Below are 23608 nucleotides of genomic sequence, written 5' to 3' on the forward strand. Positions count from 1 at the left end.
AATGTGTAGAATTATTTTTCAATATTATCACATACTTGACCAAATTACGGTGAAAATGGCAGATAAAAGCCGATTGACCGATGGCTGAAAGACTGTAAATTATTTTTATATGTATTAAATTATTATTTATATTTATCACCACTTTTATGCATAATTTATTTTGTGATATATTATAATACCGAAATTTTCGCAACGATACTTTCGGTATTTCAGCCGTTGGCATTTGGCTTTTGGGATTTGAACACAAATCTATACTATAAAATAGAAAATATGTGTCTGTTTGTCCGTCACTCAGAAGTCAGTCAGTCGTCCGTCAGAACTCCTCCCAAACGGCGAATACTAGCGACGTGACACTTGCACATTTCATTCTGGTTGTCGTTTCTAAATCAACTGTAAAGGATGGAATAGAATAAAATTAATTATATTTAGTAAATAACGCTTTTGAATTTATCCCATACAAAGTCAGGTAATAAAGTTAGTCTTACATATAATACAATATGCTGTATAAATATCATACTATCGTCTCTCACTATATTTATTTCAATAAACATTGACATCATTTTCCTTTTTTTTTACTAATATTTCAGACAATATTAATAGTGAATCAATCGCTTCAGTGCTTTTAACTATTTATTTAGGTATAAGAATTAAATTTTTCAGATAAATTATTTCGGTTGTGATAAATTGACAGTTTTCTAAAATTCGCAGTCTTTTTCCTGTATAAAAATTCTTTTCATCTCAGTTAGTCCATTCTTTTTTTAAATTACAATACCAACTTCACGGTAAATTTCAATATATTTTGCTGTTGACATAATATTGTTATATTCTGGGTTTTTTTAACACTGAACTGTCTGCAAGTGTAAAAATATTCATTAGTGTCTCTTTAAAAATCGTTCAGTATTTAAAAATTTGATAACTCTATATTCAGCTCGTTAAATTATCACGTTATAATTAGTAAACTTCACCATTAAGATATTTTCATACGATAAGCATTTTAAATATTTTCGCTTAAGATAAACTCATATGTGTGCGTGTATATCTTTAATGACTAATTCATTAGACGTATACAAATGTAGTTCATATAGGTCAATTTGACTATATAACATATAATAATACCAAATTGAATTGCATCGTAAGACATATTGTGTTTTAAAAATGACAAATTATGCTTAACAGCTGATTCGAACATTTACATAATAATGCTGCTTTTGCTTTAGAAAAGTTTTCTCAATTTAAATTTTTTTCTTTTTAGGTATGGTAGACATTCAATACAGCGAACACGGTCTGCTAGAACAGATGGAATTATGCGCCGTGTACGTACACAAAGCCGAGAGATACGAGCTGCTAGGTCCGCTGTACCGTCTGATCTTGCCGATCCACGAAAAGATGAGGAATTACGAAGCGATCACGCGGTGCTATCAACTTTTGTCCGACGCCTACATAAAAGTTATGGAGCTTCAGAATTCCGGACGACGTCTTTTCGGGCGATATTATAGAGTGGCTTTCTTCGGTCAAGCGTATTTCGAAGACGAAAATAAGTTGGAGTATATTTACAAAGAACCCAAGTTGACGTCTTTGAGTGAGATCTCGGAGCGCCTCAACACTCTTTACGAGCAAAAGTTTGGCCCCGGGGTCGTCAAGATGATCATGGATTCTGCTCCGGTGAGTAAAAATATTTTCTTTAATAAAATAATATTATGTATTATTAATTTGATAAATTGTATTGATTTTTATGTGCCTGTCAAATTGCCGATAAGCTGTTAAATAAACATAAACAATGATAAACTAGTTTATTCTTCAATTTTTAGTAAACTAGATATCTCTGCCTTATAGCTTTAAAAAATATAATGCTGAATAAAAACATTTAATTTCTCACCGATATTACCAAATATTTATCAAAGAAATCTGTTTTGATATTTTTTAGTAACATTACTTCCTTATTCTTAATGGATTTAAAACTAATTATTCTTTTTATATGTTGTTGAAAGGCATACATAAAATTCAAATGTGTTTTTTCTTAACTAGGTTGCCGTGGATGAGCTGGATTCTCGTTTCGCATACATCCAAGTGACGTCCGTTCAGCCCCACTTTGACTGCTCCGAGTTGACTCAAGACAGGATAACGGACTTCGAAAAGAATCACAACGTCAGACGTTTCATGTACGAAACTCCTTTCACTCAGGACGGCAAAGCTCACGGAACCGTCGAAGAGCAGTGGAAGCGACAGACTATACTGACAAGTTAAAATAGTTCTAATATGTTTAATAGCAACGAAATACTTATTTTATAACACTAATTATGATATTCCAGCCGAGTCTTCTTTCCCTTATGTGAAGAAACGCATTATAGTGAACGATATATGCGTGGAAGAAAAACCGCCGATCGAAGTCGCTTTAGAAGAGATGCAGACACGTGTTGCAGAACTGAACGAAATTGTAAACGCCAAGACTTGCGATGCTAAAAAATTACAATTAAGGTGTGTATAAGAAATATTTGTGAGGAATCTATTTATCGCAGCTTAACCAGAGCCTCAATATGTTTTATAATTTAATCGTCAAGACTACAGTCAAATTTAAATATCCCAATATGGCTATTATATGCATACATATGACAGTATAACTGCGATTCATTTATATATTTTCACATTAACGCTATGCTGAAATGTATCCATAGATGTCTTTTCAGCTTTTTACAAGGAAGGCAAAAATTGAGCAGTCAGTGGCCATTTTATTAATATTTCGATTTAATTAATAATCATAGTATTTCATTAAATGACATACATGCATTTTTCTGGCCAAATTCAAGGTTTAGAATCCACGTGAGAAGCAATTAAATCATAGCGTTCATATTAACACTAAGTGCCAGATTCCGATTAACATGCTTTTCGGGGACTCGATCTTTAACAGACTCTTACTGACGTCTTTGAATATTTTATGGCACCAAAATGAATGTATTATATTTTAGATAGCATATTCTTCTAACAGATGTCGTTACTATAATTCCTTCCATAAAAAATTAAATAATTAGTGGTTCGAGTTTTTGTTATAAAAAATATTTTGGAATACCCTTATATGTTATCCTAAATAGATTTATATAAATGCCACACCATAACGAATTCCCATTTAGAATCGATGCCGACAATTTCTAGGATATATATTCTGAAGTCTCACTTTATGCCTAATATATGGCATTTTGCAAAAGCCGACAAAGATTTGTTCCCTTTTGCATAAATTGAATATTTACGACTGAAAAGTCCTTTGAAAGAGACAATTTGAAAATTGCGATTATTTGTCACTTTTTTCGATCGTGCACATATGCATATTTTTTTACACGAAAGTGCGACGCATTAAGTGTTAGGACTTTTTATAACAGTAGTAAATCGTAATATTGTGAGAATCGAATGAAGCACATCTAATCGGACTTACTACTGTAAGTCCGTAATATTGTGAGAAGCACATCTAAACCGAATTTTGACCAATATGAGAGTGCATAAAACAATTATCTCTTCTCAGAAGTCAAAAAATCCATGCCAAAATCAATAAAATCGTGCCGTTTTTTTTTTTATTTTTTGTATGCTTTGCGATATACCGTTGGCGTTCCATATGGCAATATATAGAAAGTTTTTTATAATATACTTAAAATAAGTAAGAATTAAAGGAAGCACACCTAAACCGAATTTTGCCCAATAGGAGAGCACATAAAACTATTATCACTTCTCAGAAGTCAAAAATTCACGTCAAAAGCAATAAAATTGTGCCGGCGCCGTCGCACTGCGACGTTGCCGTTGCGCCCTCCTATTAACCAAAATTCGGTTTGAATATACTTTAACCAATTACTCGCACATCAAAAGTCCGTATTAATATCGCTAAGAATAGCTATCATATTTTTTAAATATAGTGTAATATTAAGGTGACCAGATTTTGAAAATATCAAAGTAGGACACTAAAAATATAAAACACATTAGAATTTTTGCGGGAGCCAATTTCCCATTTCGAAAATTTTCGTTTCTATGGCCACCTCCAAATTTTTTCTGAGAAGGAAGAATCGTTACAAGAGCTCAAAAATAAAAAAGGTCATTTTAGAATTTTTCGTTCAAGAAGGATAAAAGGAGGATGTCTGGTCATCTTAGTAATATCCAAGTCCAGACTAACTATGGAGCAATATGTGAAATGCAACATCTGTCCGTACTTCTTCTTTCGCTTATTTTCCCCTGAGAGATTACTTGGCTTAGTTTATATTTTTGACTTGACCTAATGAGAGTTTTAAAACTGAAATAATTTGATTATTTGTACATGTTACACATTTAATGTAATAAATTCATCAACATTTTAGAAGACGAAATTTTGTTTATGTAACAGAAACATGATATGCACACACAGATTATAGAATATCTATTTTGTTATGCACGTGATGCGTTTGCTCATGTGTTTTTGCGGCGTTTTTGTAATATGAGCTGTTCAATCCTCCTGTGTAAAAAAAGGTTTGCAAAGGGTCGACAGTTTCTAGATTAAACATACATATATCATCACATTTTATTTTCTTCTTAATTCCACTCTTGTGTCTGTGACCAACTCACATTTAATAAAAACGAGGAATAATAAATAATAATATTTTATTAATTATTTTAACCATTTTAAATTTTAATGAAGAAGACATACATATATTGTTCAAAGCTTTAGATTTATACATGCATTGCTTAGTAATTTTAATGTGAGAACAATTCTTCATACAAAATGTTTGGACATTGGTAGTTTTTCTAAAAGTGATTATATTTTTGCATTTATTTTTTTGTGACAATAGTGGTTAGCATTATGACAGCACTATCCATTTCGATAATAAAACAAATTCCAAAAAAAGTTGACATTGGCACTTTTTCATGAAAAATGTCTTCAATTGTAAGCTGTAATTATAGTTTACAATAATTAGAACAGATGTCACTAATTTACAGATCAGCCTCACTGCTTATTTAATAGGTGTTGATTGTGTTGACCCTGTTGCATTTGGCCAATGCACGTCATGTTACAATGGAAGATTTACAGCAAATAAATAAGAAAATAAATCACCTTATTTTTTTGTTTTTAACTGAGTACAATGTATACCCCTTAGTATTGTAATGAAAACTGTTAAAAACCAAATTTTTATATAATTAGGTAAGATGTTTTTTTTGTTATTTACCATTTTCTGTAGAACTGCATCGGGAAAACCACTGTTATCAACTATGTCACATTGGACCAATAAGAGTTAAGTCAAAGAAGATAATAATTTTTTTCCAATTAATTAGTCCAGCATGCTCTTCTTCACACTAACTCTAAACTGCTCTATCTACTGCACCTCATACCTCAAAAATGGTATTGGATCAAACTCCTGAACAGATGAGTTTTGATAGCTGTGATGATACTCCCGTCCTTTTAAAAATTCATTAACTCTAACTGATCTGACATGTTAGCAATAAATATACAAAATTATGTTAGTATGCACTGCATCTATTGCTGTCGATCTCAAGGCTTTCAATTTCACATGTCTTGTCATCAGCATAACGGAGATTCGACAATCATCCTTCCTCGGTCGATATCCGTCCATTCTAACTATATTTTCTTCAATTCTAGGCTTCAAGGAAGTATTTGCGTTCAAGTGAACGCCGGTCCTTTGGCGTACGCTTCTGTATTCCTAGATCCTGCGTTGTCTGGTAAATATCCCGACGATAAAGTGAAGCAACTTCGTGACATCTTCAGGTATTATTTTACTATATATATATACAAAATAGGATCATCCGTCTAATTTATGTTTTTTTTTTTAGGGATTTCTTGTTGGTGTGCCGGACCGCTCTACAAATAAACAGCAAGGTCATATCGTCGGATCAGCTGGAGTACCAAGAGGCTCTGGAGCAAAACTATCACAAGCTGTGCGAATCCCTCGTGTCGCTCATGGGCGAATCCTTTGCCAAATTTCAGAACGGTAGCGCCGTCCACGCGACCACCGTCGTCGGAGCTCAAGTGGACTCGAGCACCGCCTGATAAGCTCGACCCTGATGAGGGTCTTGTGTTTTTATAAAACTGTTTTGTACCGTTTTGTACTTAAATAACATATCTCGTAAAGCCATAATATTAACACTTACATTATAAATTTAGTGTTGCGAGTACGCGCCATTAAGTTAATCTGTACTCTAATCGTCCATATTTATTTATTTACTAATCCTCGGTAGAGTCGCGTAGCTTGCCATAACTTTTTGCCTTTTTAACGTACAAAGTTTTATTATTATTATAATATTATGTAGATAGACCCAGTTTTATCTGTGATCGAGCCAGTCTTTTCAGCGTCGCACTTTTTACGTACTTTTGTGATATAATTATGTTTTTAAGAATTGATTTTTTTCGCTGTGCAATTTCTGTATCTAAAAGATAAGCCGTATGTCCATTTCCGAATATCATCAGTATGTTTCACAAATCAATTCTTAATCGGACCAAGCTATAGAAAGATCGAAAATTGAATTACCTGATTTATCATCTAAGATACAGATAAGATTACACTGTACAATGAGATTTTTGCCACAAAGATAAATTAACTCGATTCAAATATAAATTACATACTGATTCCAGCCGTAATATAGATTTTTTTATAAATATTGTCAATTTTATTTTTGAAACCTATTTTTTTTGACACTCATAGTGTATAAAATTTACAAATATAATTTTTTTTGTATAGTCGTTTTCATTCATTTTTACGGATAAATGTGACACTTTATCATTTATAAACCTGATGTAATAAAATCATTAACAAAATAACTACATCTGCTAGAAGAAAATTAATAATATATTAGAATTCAATGCAGACCTTACATATAAAATCTTTGTGGTAAAAAATGTGATGTGTAATTAAATATACCTCAGAAAAATAATAAATAGCTACATACCAAAAGTGAGCAAAGTTTTTTAAAAAAAAAATCACTTCTTTTTTAATTTAATCATTGATAATTATTTTCTCGTCCCAAAATTCTGATTTAATTGCCTAAAATACATACTATTAATTATAGTTATATCATCATTTTTAAATTAATTTTGTAAAAGTAAAAGTATTAAATAACAATAAATTTCACAAAAATACTGTTGACGATATTTAAAAAACTAGCAATACCAAAATTAGCATGTGTGTCTTATCTTTGTGACAAAATTGTTGTATAGTGTTATATAATGATTCTATTATTTATATAGTAATTTATTAGTAGACAGTTGGCTAGTCAATTTTAAAAAAGCGACATTTTTTGTGTACATTTTAGGATATCGGAGCGTACAATTATTTACTCTAACATAAAGTAGTTAGAACGTTAAAAATGATAAGATAATATATTTACGTAGCTAGTCTCCAATCGAAAGTGTTTTTCTCGTCTTTATACTATTTTATATATTTATATATTATCTTGTATACTCTTGTGTAATTTTGTATTCTGAATGATTTTGCGCGCGTCAGCGATTTCTTAACAATTCATCTCTCCTTCTTGTCGTGACATGCGAAATACCTCTATTGTGAAGAGATTGCTAGAGCGCGCATTTGAATGTGTCTTTGAAGAGCATTTTAATAAACAAGTTGAACTGTGATGGTTTTTTTGTGAAAAATACGTCTCCATTTAGCTATTGATTGACTTTTAATGCAAATATACAGTTTATTTTTGGAATTCATGGTGAGAACCATGTAACGTAGATATTACTTTTTTATACTTCTAATTTTGACATTTAGTAGAATGAAAAGTACTTTGAAATGGTTTTTATTTACAAAACACAGCCTGCCCGTTCTCCCTGAGGGGCCCAACAGGGGGCAAAAATATATTTATAAAAAGAGTAAAAACCGGCCTCAAATATTGAATTTGAACTAAACTACAGTTGTTTGAAATGTATGTACTGACGTATTTCAGGTATAAATTCCTTCAGCTCTTTTTATACATACAAGAAATAAAATTACCTTTTAAAGCACCCACTTTCTAGTTAGTACTTTCACAATAAACATTATTATTCAAAGAGACAGATTGTAGTTTTTTGACGCAGCTCCGTTTGTGTTAGAATTTGTTGGCAAATTATTGTTGACCTGCTTTTTGAATCTTTAAAAAATATTAGACATTAGAGAAAATATTCAACGAATGTAAATTAGTAGCTGTAAATTTAGGTATTCAATCTGAATTTTCAGATCGACGAAAAAGGAAGAAGCAAAAAATCACAAACATTACCAGCTAAATTATATAAATTTAATGTTTTTATAGATTGCATTATCGGTAATTTGACAACTAGATTTAACGCAACAAAGTAAATAAATAATATATTCAGTTTCATGTGGTTATTCCTAAAAGAAAATCTAGAAAAAACAGTCTCGAATCTAACCCGAAAATATTTTTTTAAATATGTCATTTTAGTAAAATCATATCGGAATACATTTTCAACAGTAAATATATATTTTTACAAGTGAAAATATAAATTATCTGGCAGGTGCTAGTAAAATTATATGATTTCAAGTTTTCTATATGTGGTAATATATATTTACATACTTATCATTATTTATTCACATCCGATGTGTACTTGTTGGTAAAATTATATTTTCACTATAGTCCAATTCCACTAGTAGATACATATTTCCACTAGCGAAAATATAATTAGCAGATAATAACATAATAATAGTTCTAACACTAGTTTTAGAACTTTCAATAGGTCAAGTTCAAAAAACAAACTAAACCAAGCTTACGTGATAAAAAAATTGATGTCATTTTAAGAATCTAAATAAAACTAAATTAAAACAAAATTCAAAAAGTAGTTTTTCACAAGCCTGTGTAATTAATGTCAACTGATCAGTATCTGAGTGCAACCTACATAAAAGTTGAAATCTCCAGCCTTTTTCACGTTAGCGATAATTATATTGTTAACTTTCTTTGTCATGAATTTCCATACTGATTGATGTGCGTATGTAAAAAAATTATTGTGATTATTTACCTCGGTTGCAAGCCCCTACATTTTAAAATAAGCTCTAAGCTTCAACCTAGTTAACTTATAGGTAAATATGGTCACTAATAGCGGGATTATTGAGATATAGAAAAAATCAAGTAGATATTTCTAGTGTTATGCTTACATTTAGTTTTAATTCGCTTAAATTGTGTCATTAAATAAACAAACAAAATAATAAAAATCTTTAAAATAATTGTTTTTAAATTTTCATTTTGTTTTCTTATTTAAATAGCAATAAATATTTGAAAAATATGCATTAGGGATAAAGATAAAACGTATAACGTCGATGATGGCCGATGATGGCCGATGATGGCCGATGATGGCCGACGACGTTGACGTTCGGGCCAAAACGTCACAATTCCGCTACGATGGAAGACGAGCTGGAGGACCGGGTTTTTTATCAGACGTACTTGTCGCACGCGCGACTCGTCTCCCGAGCATCCTTGGGGGCGTGGGCCACGGCCGGCGCCCCCTTGGCTCACATGTGGCGCCTGGCGAGGATCTACCTGCTTCGGTACGAGGTGGCGGCGCTCAGTCTGGCGCTCGTTCTGCTGCTGTTGTACCTTCAGAGCGCCCCGACGCTGCCCGCGGCTGGTCCCCGCCGCCAGTGGACCCTCAGGGCCGAGAAAGCGGCCGCGTTCGCGCTGCAGGGGCGCCGCCCTCGCATGGAAGACAGGTTCGTGATCGAAGAGAGGCTGGCGGGTCTGCCCGAAGTGTCGCTGTACGCCATCTTCGACGGACACGGGGGCGAGCTGGCGGCCGAGTTCGCCAAAGACGAGCTCGTCAAAAGTCTGGCCGAAACCGTGACTTCTGTGAAAGAATTCGCAGCCGGCAAGAGAGCGGACGGACCCGCTTCGCCGTCGCGCTCTAACCTACTTCAAAACTCGTCACCGACGTCCACGACGTCCAACGTGATAGAGCGCAAGAAGAGTTTCGCGGCCGACGATCTCGCCAAGAAAAACTCCATCACCGATTCGCAGTTACTGAATAAACTGGCGTCCAGACCGGTGTCCAGGAAGTCGATGCCCGGACTTCAGACTTCGTCCGTGAGCTTCGGTTCGCTGTCGTATTACGTGGACGGTACCAACAAGTTGGACTATACCAAGCTGCTGGCCGACGAGATGCTGGCTGCCGATTCGCTCTTGATAGAGAAGGCCAAGAAGACGATGGACGTCGCCGGAACGACGGCGCTAGTGGCCGTTCTGGACGGAGAGCGTTTGATCGTAGCCAACGTGGGCGATTCTAGAGGAGTCATGTGCGACTCCAGAGGCAACGCCATTCCGTTATCGTTCGACCATAAACCGCAACAGGTATAATAAAATTCATTATTTTTTTTCATAAAAGTAATATTCTAAATATGAAATGGTGCTTGTTTTTCTGTGAGGGAGACTTAGTGCTCGCCCACTTATTTTTTTACTCAACATCAACATGCAACAGGACAGATAGTAATAGTGAAGAAAGGAAGTATATCTAATCACATTTTTTTTACAACTGTTAACATACGCAAATTTTATACATTGGCAACTTTTTCCTTTTCCAATCCTCCCCTGTATTTTTCTAACATTAGTTTTATATTCTCACAATACAAAATATAACAATTTACTACACAACTATTTAGTAAGTAATATAATATTTTTATCCACTAACGGCGAAATTTCCAAGATGACATCATATGATAAAAGAAGATGGTCAAAGTGATCAACTCGTTTAACAAGTTATACTTTCTTTCTCTCCTTTTTTACATCTGTTGATGGTTTTGCATATTTGATAAGATGCAATGCAAACTGATTTTTACCCTCGATTCTCCCATTTAGTAACAAGCGTCGATTTGCATGTGGCAAAATCTGAGTCACCAAACTTTTTGTCACTGGAAAATTGTATTGTTTGAATAATTGTACCACAAGCGAATATTTTTTTGTAAAAAGTTGAATAAAAGGGGTATAACAATATTACGACTAAATGAAACATATCTAAACCGAATTTTAACCAATAGGAGAGCATAAAAAACAATTATCCCTTCTCAGAATTCAAAAATCCACTTCAAAAGCAATAAAATCGTGTCTGCACCGTTGCAATGGGAACGCTCATTACCGAGGATATGACTCGAGAAAAGTAATAAATTTTGAGTTTTAATGAATACCATTCGGAGTGAGTCTCAGACCGTTTAGGTGAATATGTCCTCTAGTAGTTTCAACGTTTTATTTTACAAATCTCAGATTTTATTATGCATTAATTTAACCCTGATGAACAAAAATGTCCTATTTGTTTTACGGCCACATATATAAAAATAAAATTTTAATCAATAGTTTGAGAACCACAGGTTGAGTGTTGGAAAATAAACAATATATGTCGATGCCCTTAAGACTATATAACAATATTACAACTTACAGTAAGTGAGAATCGAATGAAACATCTAAACCGAATTTTGATAAATAGAAATACGCAAGAAACAACAATCCCTTCTCAGAAGTCAAAAATCCACGTCAAAAGCAATAAAATGAGTAACAATTTTGAATTTTAACATTAGTCGCTTGCAGATATTCCCCTTGATAATTTTCTTCTTCGTAATGTTCAATATTATTTTTATTTATTACTAAAAATAATTATCAAATTAAATACGGAAGTTCACTTTAAATGTATCATTCTTATGAAACAGCTGATGACTGCTATTTGCACTTAGAGACTTTTATACATATCGCTTTAATAATATCTAAAATAACCATTTCTTCTCATGCGGCTTAAGCCACAATTATAGCTCTGCACTCGAACAACTCTAAAATATTTTTAGTATGTAAAATATTAGATGTTTTTATTGAGCAAGGTTAAAGATAGAAAATATTTTCAACGTACCATAACATAACTTCATAACGTAATGAAATGGAAAATTAAACGCACGATTAATTTTTAATAGGTTTATTTATTAATTTATTTTGCTTTATTCAAATTTAATTGCTTTTGCCCACCACTTATATAAGTCATTGTTTCATAAGAATATACTATTTCAGAGTAGTACTTCCTTTGAAAGCCACCATACTTTTATCTATGGAAAAGTATCTACTTGGTTTAAATACATATTAATTTGTGAAGCTGATTAAAATCTGGCCTACATCTTGATCTCATTTTAGTATTGTCATTCAAGTGAAAGTATCTTAATATTTTTAGAAAACGCTTTAGACTCACTATTTCTGTAATACGCTTTACACGAAAATTTGTATTTTTAGACCAATACAGTCTCAAACTTGGAAGACGGTGAAAACCCATAATTATTTAAATGCCTATTAAAAAGCTGGAAATCTTTTAATTCTTCCACAGATATATTGAACAGATCGATTTTTTGATAATTTTATTAACTATTCCAATAACAGTTGCTTCGGGTAAATGTAGTTTTAGTAAACTAAAACTTATTAAGACGTATCTTCAATCATCCTAATCGAATGAATTTTATCAATAGAAAATGATACAACCCAAAGCTAGACACATTGGAGATTAAAAATACCTTTGTGAGAAAACAATAATATAAATAGTTGCTGTTATAATAGCATTGAATTTAAATAGGTACTAGTTTTATACAGTAATACTTATGTATAATTTAACACATTCATTGAGACGTTCATGTGGGGCTGACGAATTTAGCAAGTAATACATACGTAAAAAGCTGCAAAAATTATAAAATAATTCAGGATTTGTTTATGTCTGACTCATTTCTGGCGACTTGAGCATGTACGGGCAAGAATTGTCTAATTATAGCTATGTAAAATCACGATATCAAGAGCTCTAAAGGCCGGTTTACACGCTACACATTTTATATTACTTTTGCATTTTTTGCTCACTTTTAATATATTTGCTTAGATGATTTCTTTGAATCTGTATTATTCGAATTCTTTCGATTTGTCGCTCATAATTATTCTGTATAAGTTAATTGATACCACTGTTCATAGATATATACTTTTTACTTATTACTATTTATTTATTTTTAATCGACATACATTATCAACTTAATATTACGATATTTTAATACTGATTATTTAAGGTTTTGCAACCCTAAAGAGTGTGAATTCGCAGCCAGTAAGACACAGATTGAATCTAGTTAGTTTTATTTAATTATATTTATATATGTTGCAACAAACTATTTTGGCTGAGTTCGTTATCTTCAAACGGTGGTGGAGAAGCTGGCACAGGGATGATGTCCGTGGAAAATCCTCAGAGGTCTTGTAGGTGGCGTGGCAGCGATAGTATAGCGGAAGTTGATCCCTCTGTTCTATGGTGCTTGTATGGTAAAGTCCGTCTCAGGATGTGAGCGCCCATGACAGTATGTTGGTAGCGGGCGTTTGCCGAGTGTCTGCCTGAGTCTGTGAGTGACTGCTACCTTCTCCTTATCGGAGTTCAGGCTTAAGTATACAGGGCTGCAAAACTTACTGACCAATCACAATCATGCAGCGATCATCCAACCAATCGATGCACTTGCTTCTTAGAATCAACGAAATAAGTGACATTTGCTTGATGGATATCTCCGACGTCGAAAAATTGTGTATGTGTAACGGGAATATTTGTCATACTGTGATACATTGTTTTCTGTGACCGTTTCATAACAAAGAAATATTCATACAATGCCGGAGAATATTTACAGTAAGAACACTTGTGTGTTATTTATGTGGTTTTTCTGGTTGTAACGAGGGCTTTTGTGTGGTCTCATCCTTTACGCTATTGTATTGTTTCCTTGTTGATGAATGATCATTTTAGTCACAGTAAATTAACTCAAGCTTTAAGAATAACACTACAATTACAATATTATTTAATATGAGTCATTTGAATAGTCTTTTATGCGATTTAAAGTAAAGTGAACTAATTTTAGTTTTACGCTAATTATTTGATTATATATTATGTACATACTTAAAAAATTCCATGTGCTGATTTTGTTTTCTATAATATAAGCATATATAACTATAATTTTATAAAAAAATATCTTTTAATCTTGAATGAAAAGAAATCTTGACGAAAACAGGGAGGGGGGGCAGATTTCAGTTCTCGTCCAGAGCCCTGACATAAATAGATTTCTAATGAATACATACTTACCTTTTTTTCTACAATAAATCGTCACCAAATTTTTAGATTGAGAGCCAACTTCAGGTTGGTGGTTTAATCATCAACTAAAGAGCATTCCTACAAGGTATGCTGGGATATGATTCCCTCCAGTCAAGAACTTCGTTTTGCGTACTACCTAATTACAGGCGCTTCCTTTCCCAAATATTATTTGAATCATCTCTTACAAGAACATGAGTATTGAACAACAAGCACAGCTATCCGATTTTTTAAATATCTGTCGGATAGTATTGATTTGTTCTCAACCAGGTACTCGCAGTCGGTAGACGAATTGTGCCCTAGCCATTATTGTATATAATTTAATCTAATTTATATAAATAAATATAGTCAAAATATGTTTTACTGTTGAAAATAGTATTTTTACATTACTTCAAAATTGTTTCAGATGAGAGAACAGAAGCGGATCAAAGAAGCGGGTGGTTTCATAGCTTTCAACGGAGTTTGGCGTGTGGCCGGAATCCTAGCCACCTCCAGAGCGCTCGGCGACTATCCGCTCAAAGACAAAAAGTTCGTAATCGCCGATCCGGACGTTCTCTCTTTCGACCTGGCCGATAACAAACCTTCTTTCGTCGTCTTGGCGACGGACGGCCTCTGGGATACATTCTCCAACGAAGAAGCCATAGATTTTCTCAAAGATAAACTGGAAGACCTCCTCGCCGGAGCCGAGGAGCTGGTGATGCAAGCTTATCGTCGGGGCTCCGTGGACAACATCACCGTCCTGCTCATAGATCTTCGCGACAAAAAGTACGCGTCTACGCCCGACGCCGTCGAGTCATAATCTGATAATTCTTTTGTAAATAAACCGGTGCTAACCGTTCGAGACGATCGCCGAAACCGCGCGATATTCCCTTTCGTGATAGATATAATAAGGATCGACCGTTTCCGAAGGTCGGCACCTCTAAAAGAAGATTAAATAGTATTCTTATTGATTAATTTATCGATCCGCCGATTGGTGCCGACCGCCAGTATAGTTTACGGTCGCTGTTGATTGTATATTTTTGTATAAGAATTTTCATAAATGGAAAATAATTGGTGCTACGTATTTTAATACGAATGGTAATGTTTGCGACGCGAACGATGGGAACGTTGCAAAGGGAACCAAAATAATGATATTAATTTGTTGCAAATACTGTCCTTTTTATCATATCATAATCTAGTTTTAAAATGCCGGTAGAGTTGACTGTCGAAAGCTTTTTAAATGTAAAATTGCGGCTTGCACGACTTAATACTGATTTAACAATAAGCGTAACGCTTAAATTTATTTGAACAATTTAATATTTCCAATTCCACGCACCAAATATCACAGGTATTATGAAATTTAATTTAATATGGCTGATATAATTTTAAATTTTAAAAATCCGACTAAAATACTAGTTTTATATTTATACAGTAAACCCCCCAATAACACGGTGAATTGAGGACGTGCTTGTTACTTTATGTGTGAGCGAGCCAAAGGGAAGATATCTCACCACACATGCCTGATTTGTTCGTATGTATTGTAAAAAAGTATTTTCTAGTCCCCCAACTACACGCATCCAAATAGCACGTCCAATTTACCGTGTTATTGGGGGGTTTACTGTATTTTAAGGACTCAAAAATATTTAATGAAAAAGTTCGACAATTTTATTTTTAATTTTCAAAGAGAAAAATTAGAACATATCATTTATTAGAAAAGGCAATAATTTGTACTTAATTTAAAGTGACCAGACGTCCCGGATTTGAGTTGTTCGCCCCGGAAAGTATTCTGCATTTTGCCAAATTTCCAGGATGACCTTTTTTTAGCTCCCCTCCTGCAGTACCTCTTAATGAACAAAAATTTCTGAGATGACCTTTTTCTTCATGCATCACTCATTTAATCCTAGTAAACCTGGTCACTTTAACTTAATTAAACAAATAAAAAAATCTTTTTCATTTTGCGTAAATCCATACCTGATGCCTAGCATATTTTTTATTAATTGTAAATTATTTATAATATAATTTCAATTAATAAACGACTCCAGCACCTCCGACTAGTATTTACAATAATTTATTGAATGGTAAAATTAGATTCCGCTGTGAGAATCGAGATAATACTTCGGGCTACAAATCCGGACTTGATATCTGTATTGTTTACGGTTATTTAAATTAATTTTTATCCGACTTCGATGTATTGTATATTTCTCAGAATAAGTTTATAGCTACAGTTTATCAGGATACTAAACAAATATGAAAAAGACATAACACTTTCAATTTATATGCGGTCAATCAATCCCTGCACAATGTCGAACAGAACTAGTCTACATCCATAAAAATATTATTAAATTTAGTCTCTTAAGATGTGCAGGCCTGCTCTAAATTATTATAATATAAAAAAAAGGACACTGTTTACGCAGTAAAATGTATGTAAACCTAATATGTACTAAAAAGTAACCTCAACATATTTACACTTGCATTTGATTATTTCTCCGCTGATTTACAAAGCAATCCTATTTATGATTAATGTATTAATTATTGTGATTTCACAAGGTATTTACGTGTGTATATGCATATATATTGATTTTATGTGATTATCGTATTTATGCGTCGTTTCACTACTATTTATTATCGTATTATTTACTGTATTACAACCATGTGATTTTTATAATCGAGTGTTCGTTTTGGCTATGAGATTTTATATTTAGATTGTTTTAGTTCTTGTTACATTTATCATTTTTTTTCGTGATGATCATCCAGGGTGTGACAATAGTCGACGAAGCTTTTAATTTATGCAAAGCTAGACCAGTTAATTAGTAATGCGTGTGCCAAATTTTATTTAAAATTAGGTAATCATAACAATTCTTGTATTTATGCAAAGCGACTTTATTCAAATGTGCTTATTTTCAGTCGTTTCGTTACGTTTTATTTATATAAACCGGTACAAAAAAAGTGAGTTACCTCTAGATTGCTGGTAACGTTTTCTTTCAATTTTATAACATACAATATGTACAATATATCTAAAAAGTAAAGAAATAAAAAGTATTTTTTAGGCATATACAATTACGCACTGCGGCAGCGTTAGTGGATTAACACGATGTCAATGTACAATAGTTACAATTTTAATTTTTCAATACATCTAATGTTTGCGCTTTGAAGCTAGTCAAACGTTAATATGAATTTAATGCGTGTAATTTTATTAGAGAGACAAAATATGAGATATATATTTTAAAGAAACGTTTAGAGAAATCGACGATGTGTTATTTTTACATGTTTATGTATTACGTTGTGAAAAAATGTAAAATAAAAGGATAAAACTATCTAAAAAAAAATATTCTCCACACTTTACGTCCTTTGATAAAACATTACACTAAGACACTATCGTAATATACATAATAATAATGGACTCGCTTATCGAATTGTACTATATATAAAAACACTTTTTGATCGGTTCGCTGTTTGACCGATTATGAGGCTTATTAACCTGTGCAGCGATATATAATTTACAAGTGTATGTACAGATAAATAATTTGAGTATTCATAAAAAAATCAAAGTATTTCGAAATCTTCATCTGAGTCGTCGAACTGACGATCGAGATCATCGAAATCTGTAAAATATAAAAAAAATAAAGCACCGTTCCATTTTAAAACGGCAACTTGTATATATTCACCGTTTAAAGCTGTAGCTCCCAACTGTTGTTCCAAATCTCCGTTATTCGGACCCCAATGTTTAGGTCTCTCTTCGCACATCTCGAACAACGGTTGACTCTCTTTCATCACACCGTTTTCTAACTCTTTGCAAAGTTCTTCAAATTCATTTTGGGTCTGACACAAGAAACACTAAAATTATATCAAAAGACATACAATGTGATCCTATGCAAAGAAACTTTTTATTAGTAACTCGATCGATTCTTACGACAGCCACGGATGGATCCATAGCCAAGATGGGAATCCGAGATGCGAATTTGCAGTGGTACGTCGTATCCATCTCCTTCTGTTCGTCTGTCATTTTATTCTATAAACAAATTATATTTTACAGCAAATACGTTTTAATACAAGTCATTTATAGAATCGATAAAAACCTCAATATATCCAGCTCTTTGAGTAGTATGAGGGTCCAGGTAAAGTATCTCTTCTTCGACACAGCCGATCAAATAAAGGGCTTGATTCGGCTTGCCCCCGATCACGCCGAGAGATTGAGGTAGACGAAAACACATCTGAAGATAAGCGACTACTATATTTTACTAGCTTTCGTACCCATCATCAAGACCAGATTGGATGTCAGAATTTTTTCCGGAGCCAAACGCATATAATATTTTCCCGAGGCCCCGCAACGTCCTTCCCAGCATCACCATCGACTACTTTGAATTATTTTTATTATGGATTTCACTGCCAAGTATATAGATATTTTGGATTCTTCACAAGTGACATTAGAACATATAATTTACCATGAGAAAAGCATTAATCTAATCCTGTCATATAGTGACTCCTTGTGCTTACTATCGAATCGCTATGAATCAATTTTGGGAATAAACACATTAAATGTACTTTTAATAATTCTTGTCTCAATCAAGAAGTTTCTGATTTCCATCAACTTACTGGTATTATACGACAGCATCAGTTAGAAAAAATTTCGAAGGACAGTAAACGACCAAGAAGATGCAGTTTGTTTTTAAAAAAAATTAGAAGTGCAACAACATATGTGGCACTCGAAAAGAAACATATTTTTTTAATTCGAAGCTTGTGTAATGAATAAATAAACAATAAATATTTATAAGTTCAGATTTATTTACAAATAATTATAGTGAGATACTAATTTCTGTAGTTTATTACTGACAAGATAATATAGAGAGGGTGTACTACACGGGGCAGGGATGTCATTTCAGCTTTATCCAGGGGAGACTTTTTTAAATATTTCGATTTCAATAAATGACATGCATTTTTCTGGCCACTTACGACTCACAATAAGTGAGAATTGAATGAAGCTCTAAACCCAATTTTGACCAATAGGGAAGCGCCAAAGCCAATCACTTCTCAGAAGTCAAAAATCCACATCAAAAGCAATAAAATGGCGCAGTCGCAGCGTTCCCACTGCAGCGGCTTTGATACGATTTTATTGCTTTTGACTTCTGAGAAGTGTTAATTGTTTTTGCGCCCTCCTATTGACCAGGCGTATACGGTGAGATACAATTTCAGGTATTAAGTAAGGAGACTGGGTGAGAAAAAGGGCGTGCCTTACATGCGTTCCGCAAGCCCACTTCTTCTCACTAACTCTCGTCACTTAAAACGCGAGCAAGCGAATGGAAATGTATCTCACCGTACATGCCTGCTATTGACCAAGATTCGGTTTGAATATATTTTGACCAGCACTCTTACACAGGGCCGGCCCTAGGTTATTTAGCGCCCCAGGCAAAAACTAAATTTGCGCCCCCCCCCCATCCTAATAATACTTAAATAACTCATTACATGAGCGCAAAAATATAATTCAAATTAAAGTAATTTAATATTACATATATTAGACACCATACTCTTTTTTGCGATTGTGGGTATTTAAGAATTTGTAGTTTTATTTTCGTCGCGATTTTTTACGCGTGAAATAATCTAAAGAGTACACAGTAGTGTATACAAAAAAATATCAGATTATATTCTTTAACAATATTGTTTGATAATTTTAAGTGAATATTGCGCCTTTATTTGGTATCACGGCACCCCACAAGATCTAGCGCCCCAGGCAATCGCCTGTACTGCCTGCCCCTCGGGCCGGCCCTGCTCTTACATCAGAGTCTGTAGTAATATCAGTAAAGATTGCTATCATATTTTTAAAACATAATATCCAAGTGCAGACAAACTATGGAGCAATATGCGAGATGTGACGTCTGTCTGTACTTCTGCTTATTTTCCCCTGAAAGATGAGTTGGCTTAGTTTGTATTTTGGACTTTACCTAATGAAAGTTTTAGAACTTTCATTCAGTAAGGTTTGGGTTTGAACAGCAAATGGACGTTTTGCAACTGTCAAATTGAGTATATGATTTCACTAGCATCTATAAATTAAATTATAATTTCGCTAGTAGAAATATATATCTACTGGTGAAAATGTGTTCGGACTTCACTACTGAAAATATAACTTTACCGAAAAATACACATTCACTGTAACATTTATACATCGCATGTAAATAAATTATATTTTCACTGGTAAAATATATATTTACCGGTGAAAATGTATTCCGATATTATTTCACCGAAATGACATATTTAGAAAACCATGTAGCATGCAATGCAGGCTTACGCTAGAAGCTCGCGGTTGAAAAAGTTAATACGGAAGTATTACCATTTATTTTTTATCTTTCAGTTGTTGAAATTGACCAACTTTATCTCAATGTTTTTATGAACATTTTTATCATTAATTGTAAAAAACCCCTCATATCAGGTCATTGAAACGCGAAACGATAACGGAACATAAAATAAAAAACAAACCTTCAAACCGTTAATATAAATTGGATTAATATCACTCAATCCCAATCTTAACGGCACTATGAGAAGCAACGGTTTCCATTCGTCGCGTGGTTTATGACTAGATTCTTGTTTACTATGCCTTTTGCCCTTTTTATCTTCGGAATGCCTTCTCTTTATGATGCAAAGCTTTCCTAAAACAACAGTGACGGTTAGCGAATCGTTTCTATAATTAATATAAATTGAAACGACTCACTTATGTCCTCTTTAACGACGGTATTATCTAAAGCGACGTGTATGGCCAAAGAACTCCATTTATCGTACACCACTAACTTTCTGCATAAACAAAACGATAAGTAACAGGAGGAAAATTGTAAAAGAAAAAAATTGTATGTACGATGCTCACTTCAAAACTTGAGCTACGGTGTTGGGCCCGAACCACTGGCCCACTTCTTTGCCTTCGGAAGCGCCCATCAGTGCAATCTGATGTATCGAAAACGGCGATTGTCTTCTTTCTTCAAACTTTTTTATTATCTTCAAATATACTGGATCTCTATTGAACAGTGTCGTACATATACATATATATATATTTAATCAGAAGTACACGATGAATTTTGTTAATATTTATTATTTCACCTGGTCTCCGGAGTCCAGCACCAGTCGGACGCCATGTGGACTCTGACGAGCGCTTGAGCCAACACCATCTGACCGCACCTGAGCATGCAGCCCCACCCCTTGTCGGTGGTGTGTCCGTCGTCTCCTATCGATATGAAGCCTCTGCGGTACGTGAGCCATATTATCGACGTGATGTCCCGACGGATCCGTTCGATATCTGAAACGTATTCCTCCGGTGACTCCGATGTTTCTGTCTTTGGTCCCAGTCGCGTCGCATCGAAAACAACACTACCTCTCGCTACGTTGTATTTCTTTCCCAGTACCCAAATAGGCTCCTTTGTTTGCGGAATGTCACTCGGTTCTACGCCGTTGGCTTCGTTGCTCAGGTACGCTATGTCGAACATGCACTCCATGACTGTATCATATTTTTGGCGTCGCGACGAAGGACTAGAGCTGCTTTTTCTTCTCTTCTCTCGGGATGACAGTCAGCTGTTGTTCCGCTGCATACTGTGTGTGTGTGTGTGTGTTGTCGAAACGACACAGTCTTAACGCCGTCGAAAGCGACCATTCTTTTTTTTTTATTTAATTTATCCTTTTCTATTTTTGAATATTATTAAATATTTTTTGATTGATCCAAACAACGTCATTACAAATTTTAACTTTGAATACAAATTTTTGACAAACGATATTCAATATTATGGCAATGGCGCGAATATGGAATTTTGTCTTTGAAGAAACAGTGCAATACTCGGTGGTCCAATCTAATAAACAAACTGTATCTACAGCAGTAGATACAGTTTGAATTTATATCTGCAGTAGAAGAGAATCTTAACGAGCTGTGTTGCGACAAGGATTTGACAGCGAAATTTGACAGTATGGAATTGACACAATTTTCGATAGAACCATGTAATTGTGACTAGTTTCCAAATGGGGCTTCGATTTACATTGTGGTCTCTTTTCGCCATCAATTTCCGTTGACGTAAAACCAAACTTTAAATGAGCGTCATCATATTTACGACACATTTGTTTTTTCACAGTCATGCCACTGGTTGAAGATGTATTTCCTTTATCTGCACTTTCACGTTTATTACTGTTCAAAAACCGGTCCATCACCAAAGATGCAAGGAATAAAATCAAAAAACTATTTATCAGATACAATAAACGAGAATTAATACAACACTAACTATACTACATTATCTAATTTATATCACTTTGTCTACTTATATCACTAAACTTTAATTATTAATTGGCTGACTGAATAAAGCTTTGACTGACAAATTAAAGCTTTGTCCCGGGCGCAACTTTTACTTCGCACGAGCCTGCATTTTTGTATTAAGATAAATCTTCGGAAAAGGATTCGTTGCGTTGAGAGTTATTCATGGGGTGTTCCCTATTCTGACCAATGCTCGTTCATACATAATCTGTCTAACAGTAATGCACAAACAATTTATGGAAAAATTATTTTATATAATACTCATTTAAATTGTCCTCTATTGCTAAAAATAATTATGTATTTAATTATTTTATCATTCTTCTGACATCTGTTGAAATTGTTTTAAACATATTAATGTTTAATTAACCAGGTTATGTTTTAAGTTCCCTCTATTTATGTTTTGAAATTGAAAATTGAAATTATTATTTCAAAATGTTTCAGAAAAAATTTAGTTTTACCCTAAAGTAATAAATCGATCGCGTGCTATCTGTAGCATAAATAAGTTTTTGATAACATATAAATTTATGTGATCAAATGAACCACGTTTTTTGCAAAAATTGTGAGATACAACGTCACGCGCTCTTAACAGAATGTCAGTTTATAGATAAAGGTAAGGTGACCAGATTATTTTGAAAATATCAAAGGATGACACTAAAAATAAAAGGACCATCTCTGAATTTTTGTTCGAGGAGGACAAAGAAAGACATATTGCTATAGGACCTAAAAAAATGGGCATCATGAAAATTTTTATCTGAGGATAAAGGAGAACAGATTGTTACAGAAGTTAATAAAAAGAAACATTTCCGTACTCTGTATTTGCTCATTATAAGAAATTATTAAAATGCTTGATATTTATGTAAATCTTTAGAGTAGTTCCAAGTAGGACCATAGTGGTCTAAGATATTACTCAAGTGCGTTACTGTGGTAAAAAAATAGCACATAGTATAAGAAATTATATAAATAATAAAATTAAATGATATGAATCGGCCCAACTCCTCGTAACCTACAATTAATAGATCAATGTGCAATACCAACACATTACGAAGCTGGAACAATGCGTTACATCGTGATAAACTCAATCAACACCCACAAGTAAATGATGAAAGACTATTATTAAAACAAACATCTATTTTATTAAACATAAACTATAATTAATGCTTAAAATCACTTTGCAGCTTTTGCTGTTATGGGCTAAAAAATTCACAGTTTTATTTTTGTTTACCCAGGTATGAACAGGACAGCGCTGCTTTAAAAAATCCTATGCTTTTAGATTGATTTAAATATAAATAAACATATCG

The 23608-nt window shown here is 33.6% G+C and overlaps 3 protein-coding genes across 7 annotated transcripts in view; 2 read left to right on the top strand and 1 right to left on the bottom strand.

Moving 5' to 3' along the window:
* The window catches only part of Ziz (dedicator of cytokinesis protein Ziz), a 47773-nt gene extending 40184 nt beyond the window's left edge, over positions 1–7589 (top strand). For both annotated transcript variants that reach the window (XM_088188983.1, XM_088188984.1), the window contains exons 27-31: positions 1253–1662; positions 2026–2239; positions 2310–2475; positions 5606–5731; positions 5797–7589. In XM_088188983.1, the coding sequence (XP_088045109.1) occupies positions 1253–1662; positions 2026–2239; positions 2310–2475; positions 5606–5731; positions 5797–6013 (1133 nt within the window). In that variant the 3' untranslated portion in view covers positions 6014–7589. The remainder of the gene's footprint in view (positions 1–1252; positions 1663–2025; positions 2240–2309; positions 2476–5605; positions 5732–5796) is intronic.
* Positions 7590–9285: 1696 nt separating this feature from the next.
* On the top strand, positions 9286–17364 carry LOC148233629 (protein phosphatase 1L). Its single transcript, XM_088188985.1, has 2 exons — positions 9286–10290; positions 14466–17364. The coding sequence occupies exons 1-2, from the start codon at positions 9349–9351 to the stop codon at positions 14856–14858; spliced, it is 1335 nt and encodes a 444-aa protein (XP_088045111.1). The 5' UTR covers positions 9286–9348; the 3' UTR covers positions 14859–17364.
* On the bottom strand, positions 16903–21638 carry Atg4a (Autophagy-related 4a). 4 transcript variants are annotated; one of them, XM_088188991.1, is made up of 9 exons: positions 21390–21638; positions 21119–21314; positions 20889–21035; positions 20739–20818; positions 20507–20676; positions 18115–18249; positions 17949–18047; positions 17704–17872; positions 16903–17640 (listed from the first exon to the last, which is right to left on the bottom strand). In XM_088188991.1, the coding sequence occupies exons 1-9, from the start codon at positions 21508–21510 to the stop codon at positions 17582–17584; spliced, it is 1176 nt and encodes a 391-aa protein (XP_088045117.1). In that variant the 5' UTR covers positions 21511–21638; the 3' UTR covers positions 16903–17581. The 4 variants fall into 4 exon arrangements, with proteins under 4 accessions (XP_088045117.1, XP_088045116.1, XP_088045114.1 ...); XM_088188990.1 differs by having other exon boundaries at positions 16903–17872; XM_088188988.1 differs by having other exon boundaries at positions 21119–21638.
* Between the last annotated feature and the right edge of the window lie 1970 nt (positions 21639–23608).

The sequence above is a fragment of the Plectrocnemia conspersa genome, unplaced genomic scaffold, assembly GCF_051122295.1.
Source record: "Plectrocnemia conspersa isolate PC_06_02 unplaced genomic scaffold, ASM5112229v1 ptg000007l, whole genome shotgun sequence".
Lineage (NCBI taxonomy): Eukaryota > Metazoa > Arthropoda > Insecta > Trichoptera > Polycentropodidae > Plectrocnemia > Plectrocnemia conspersa.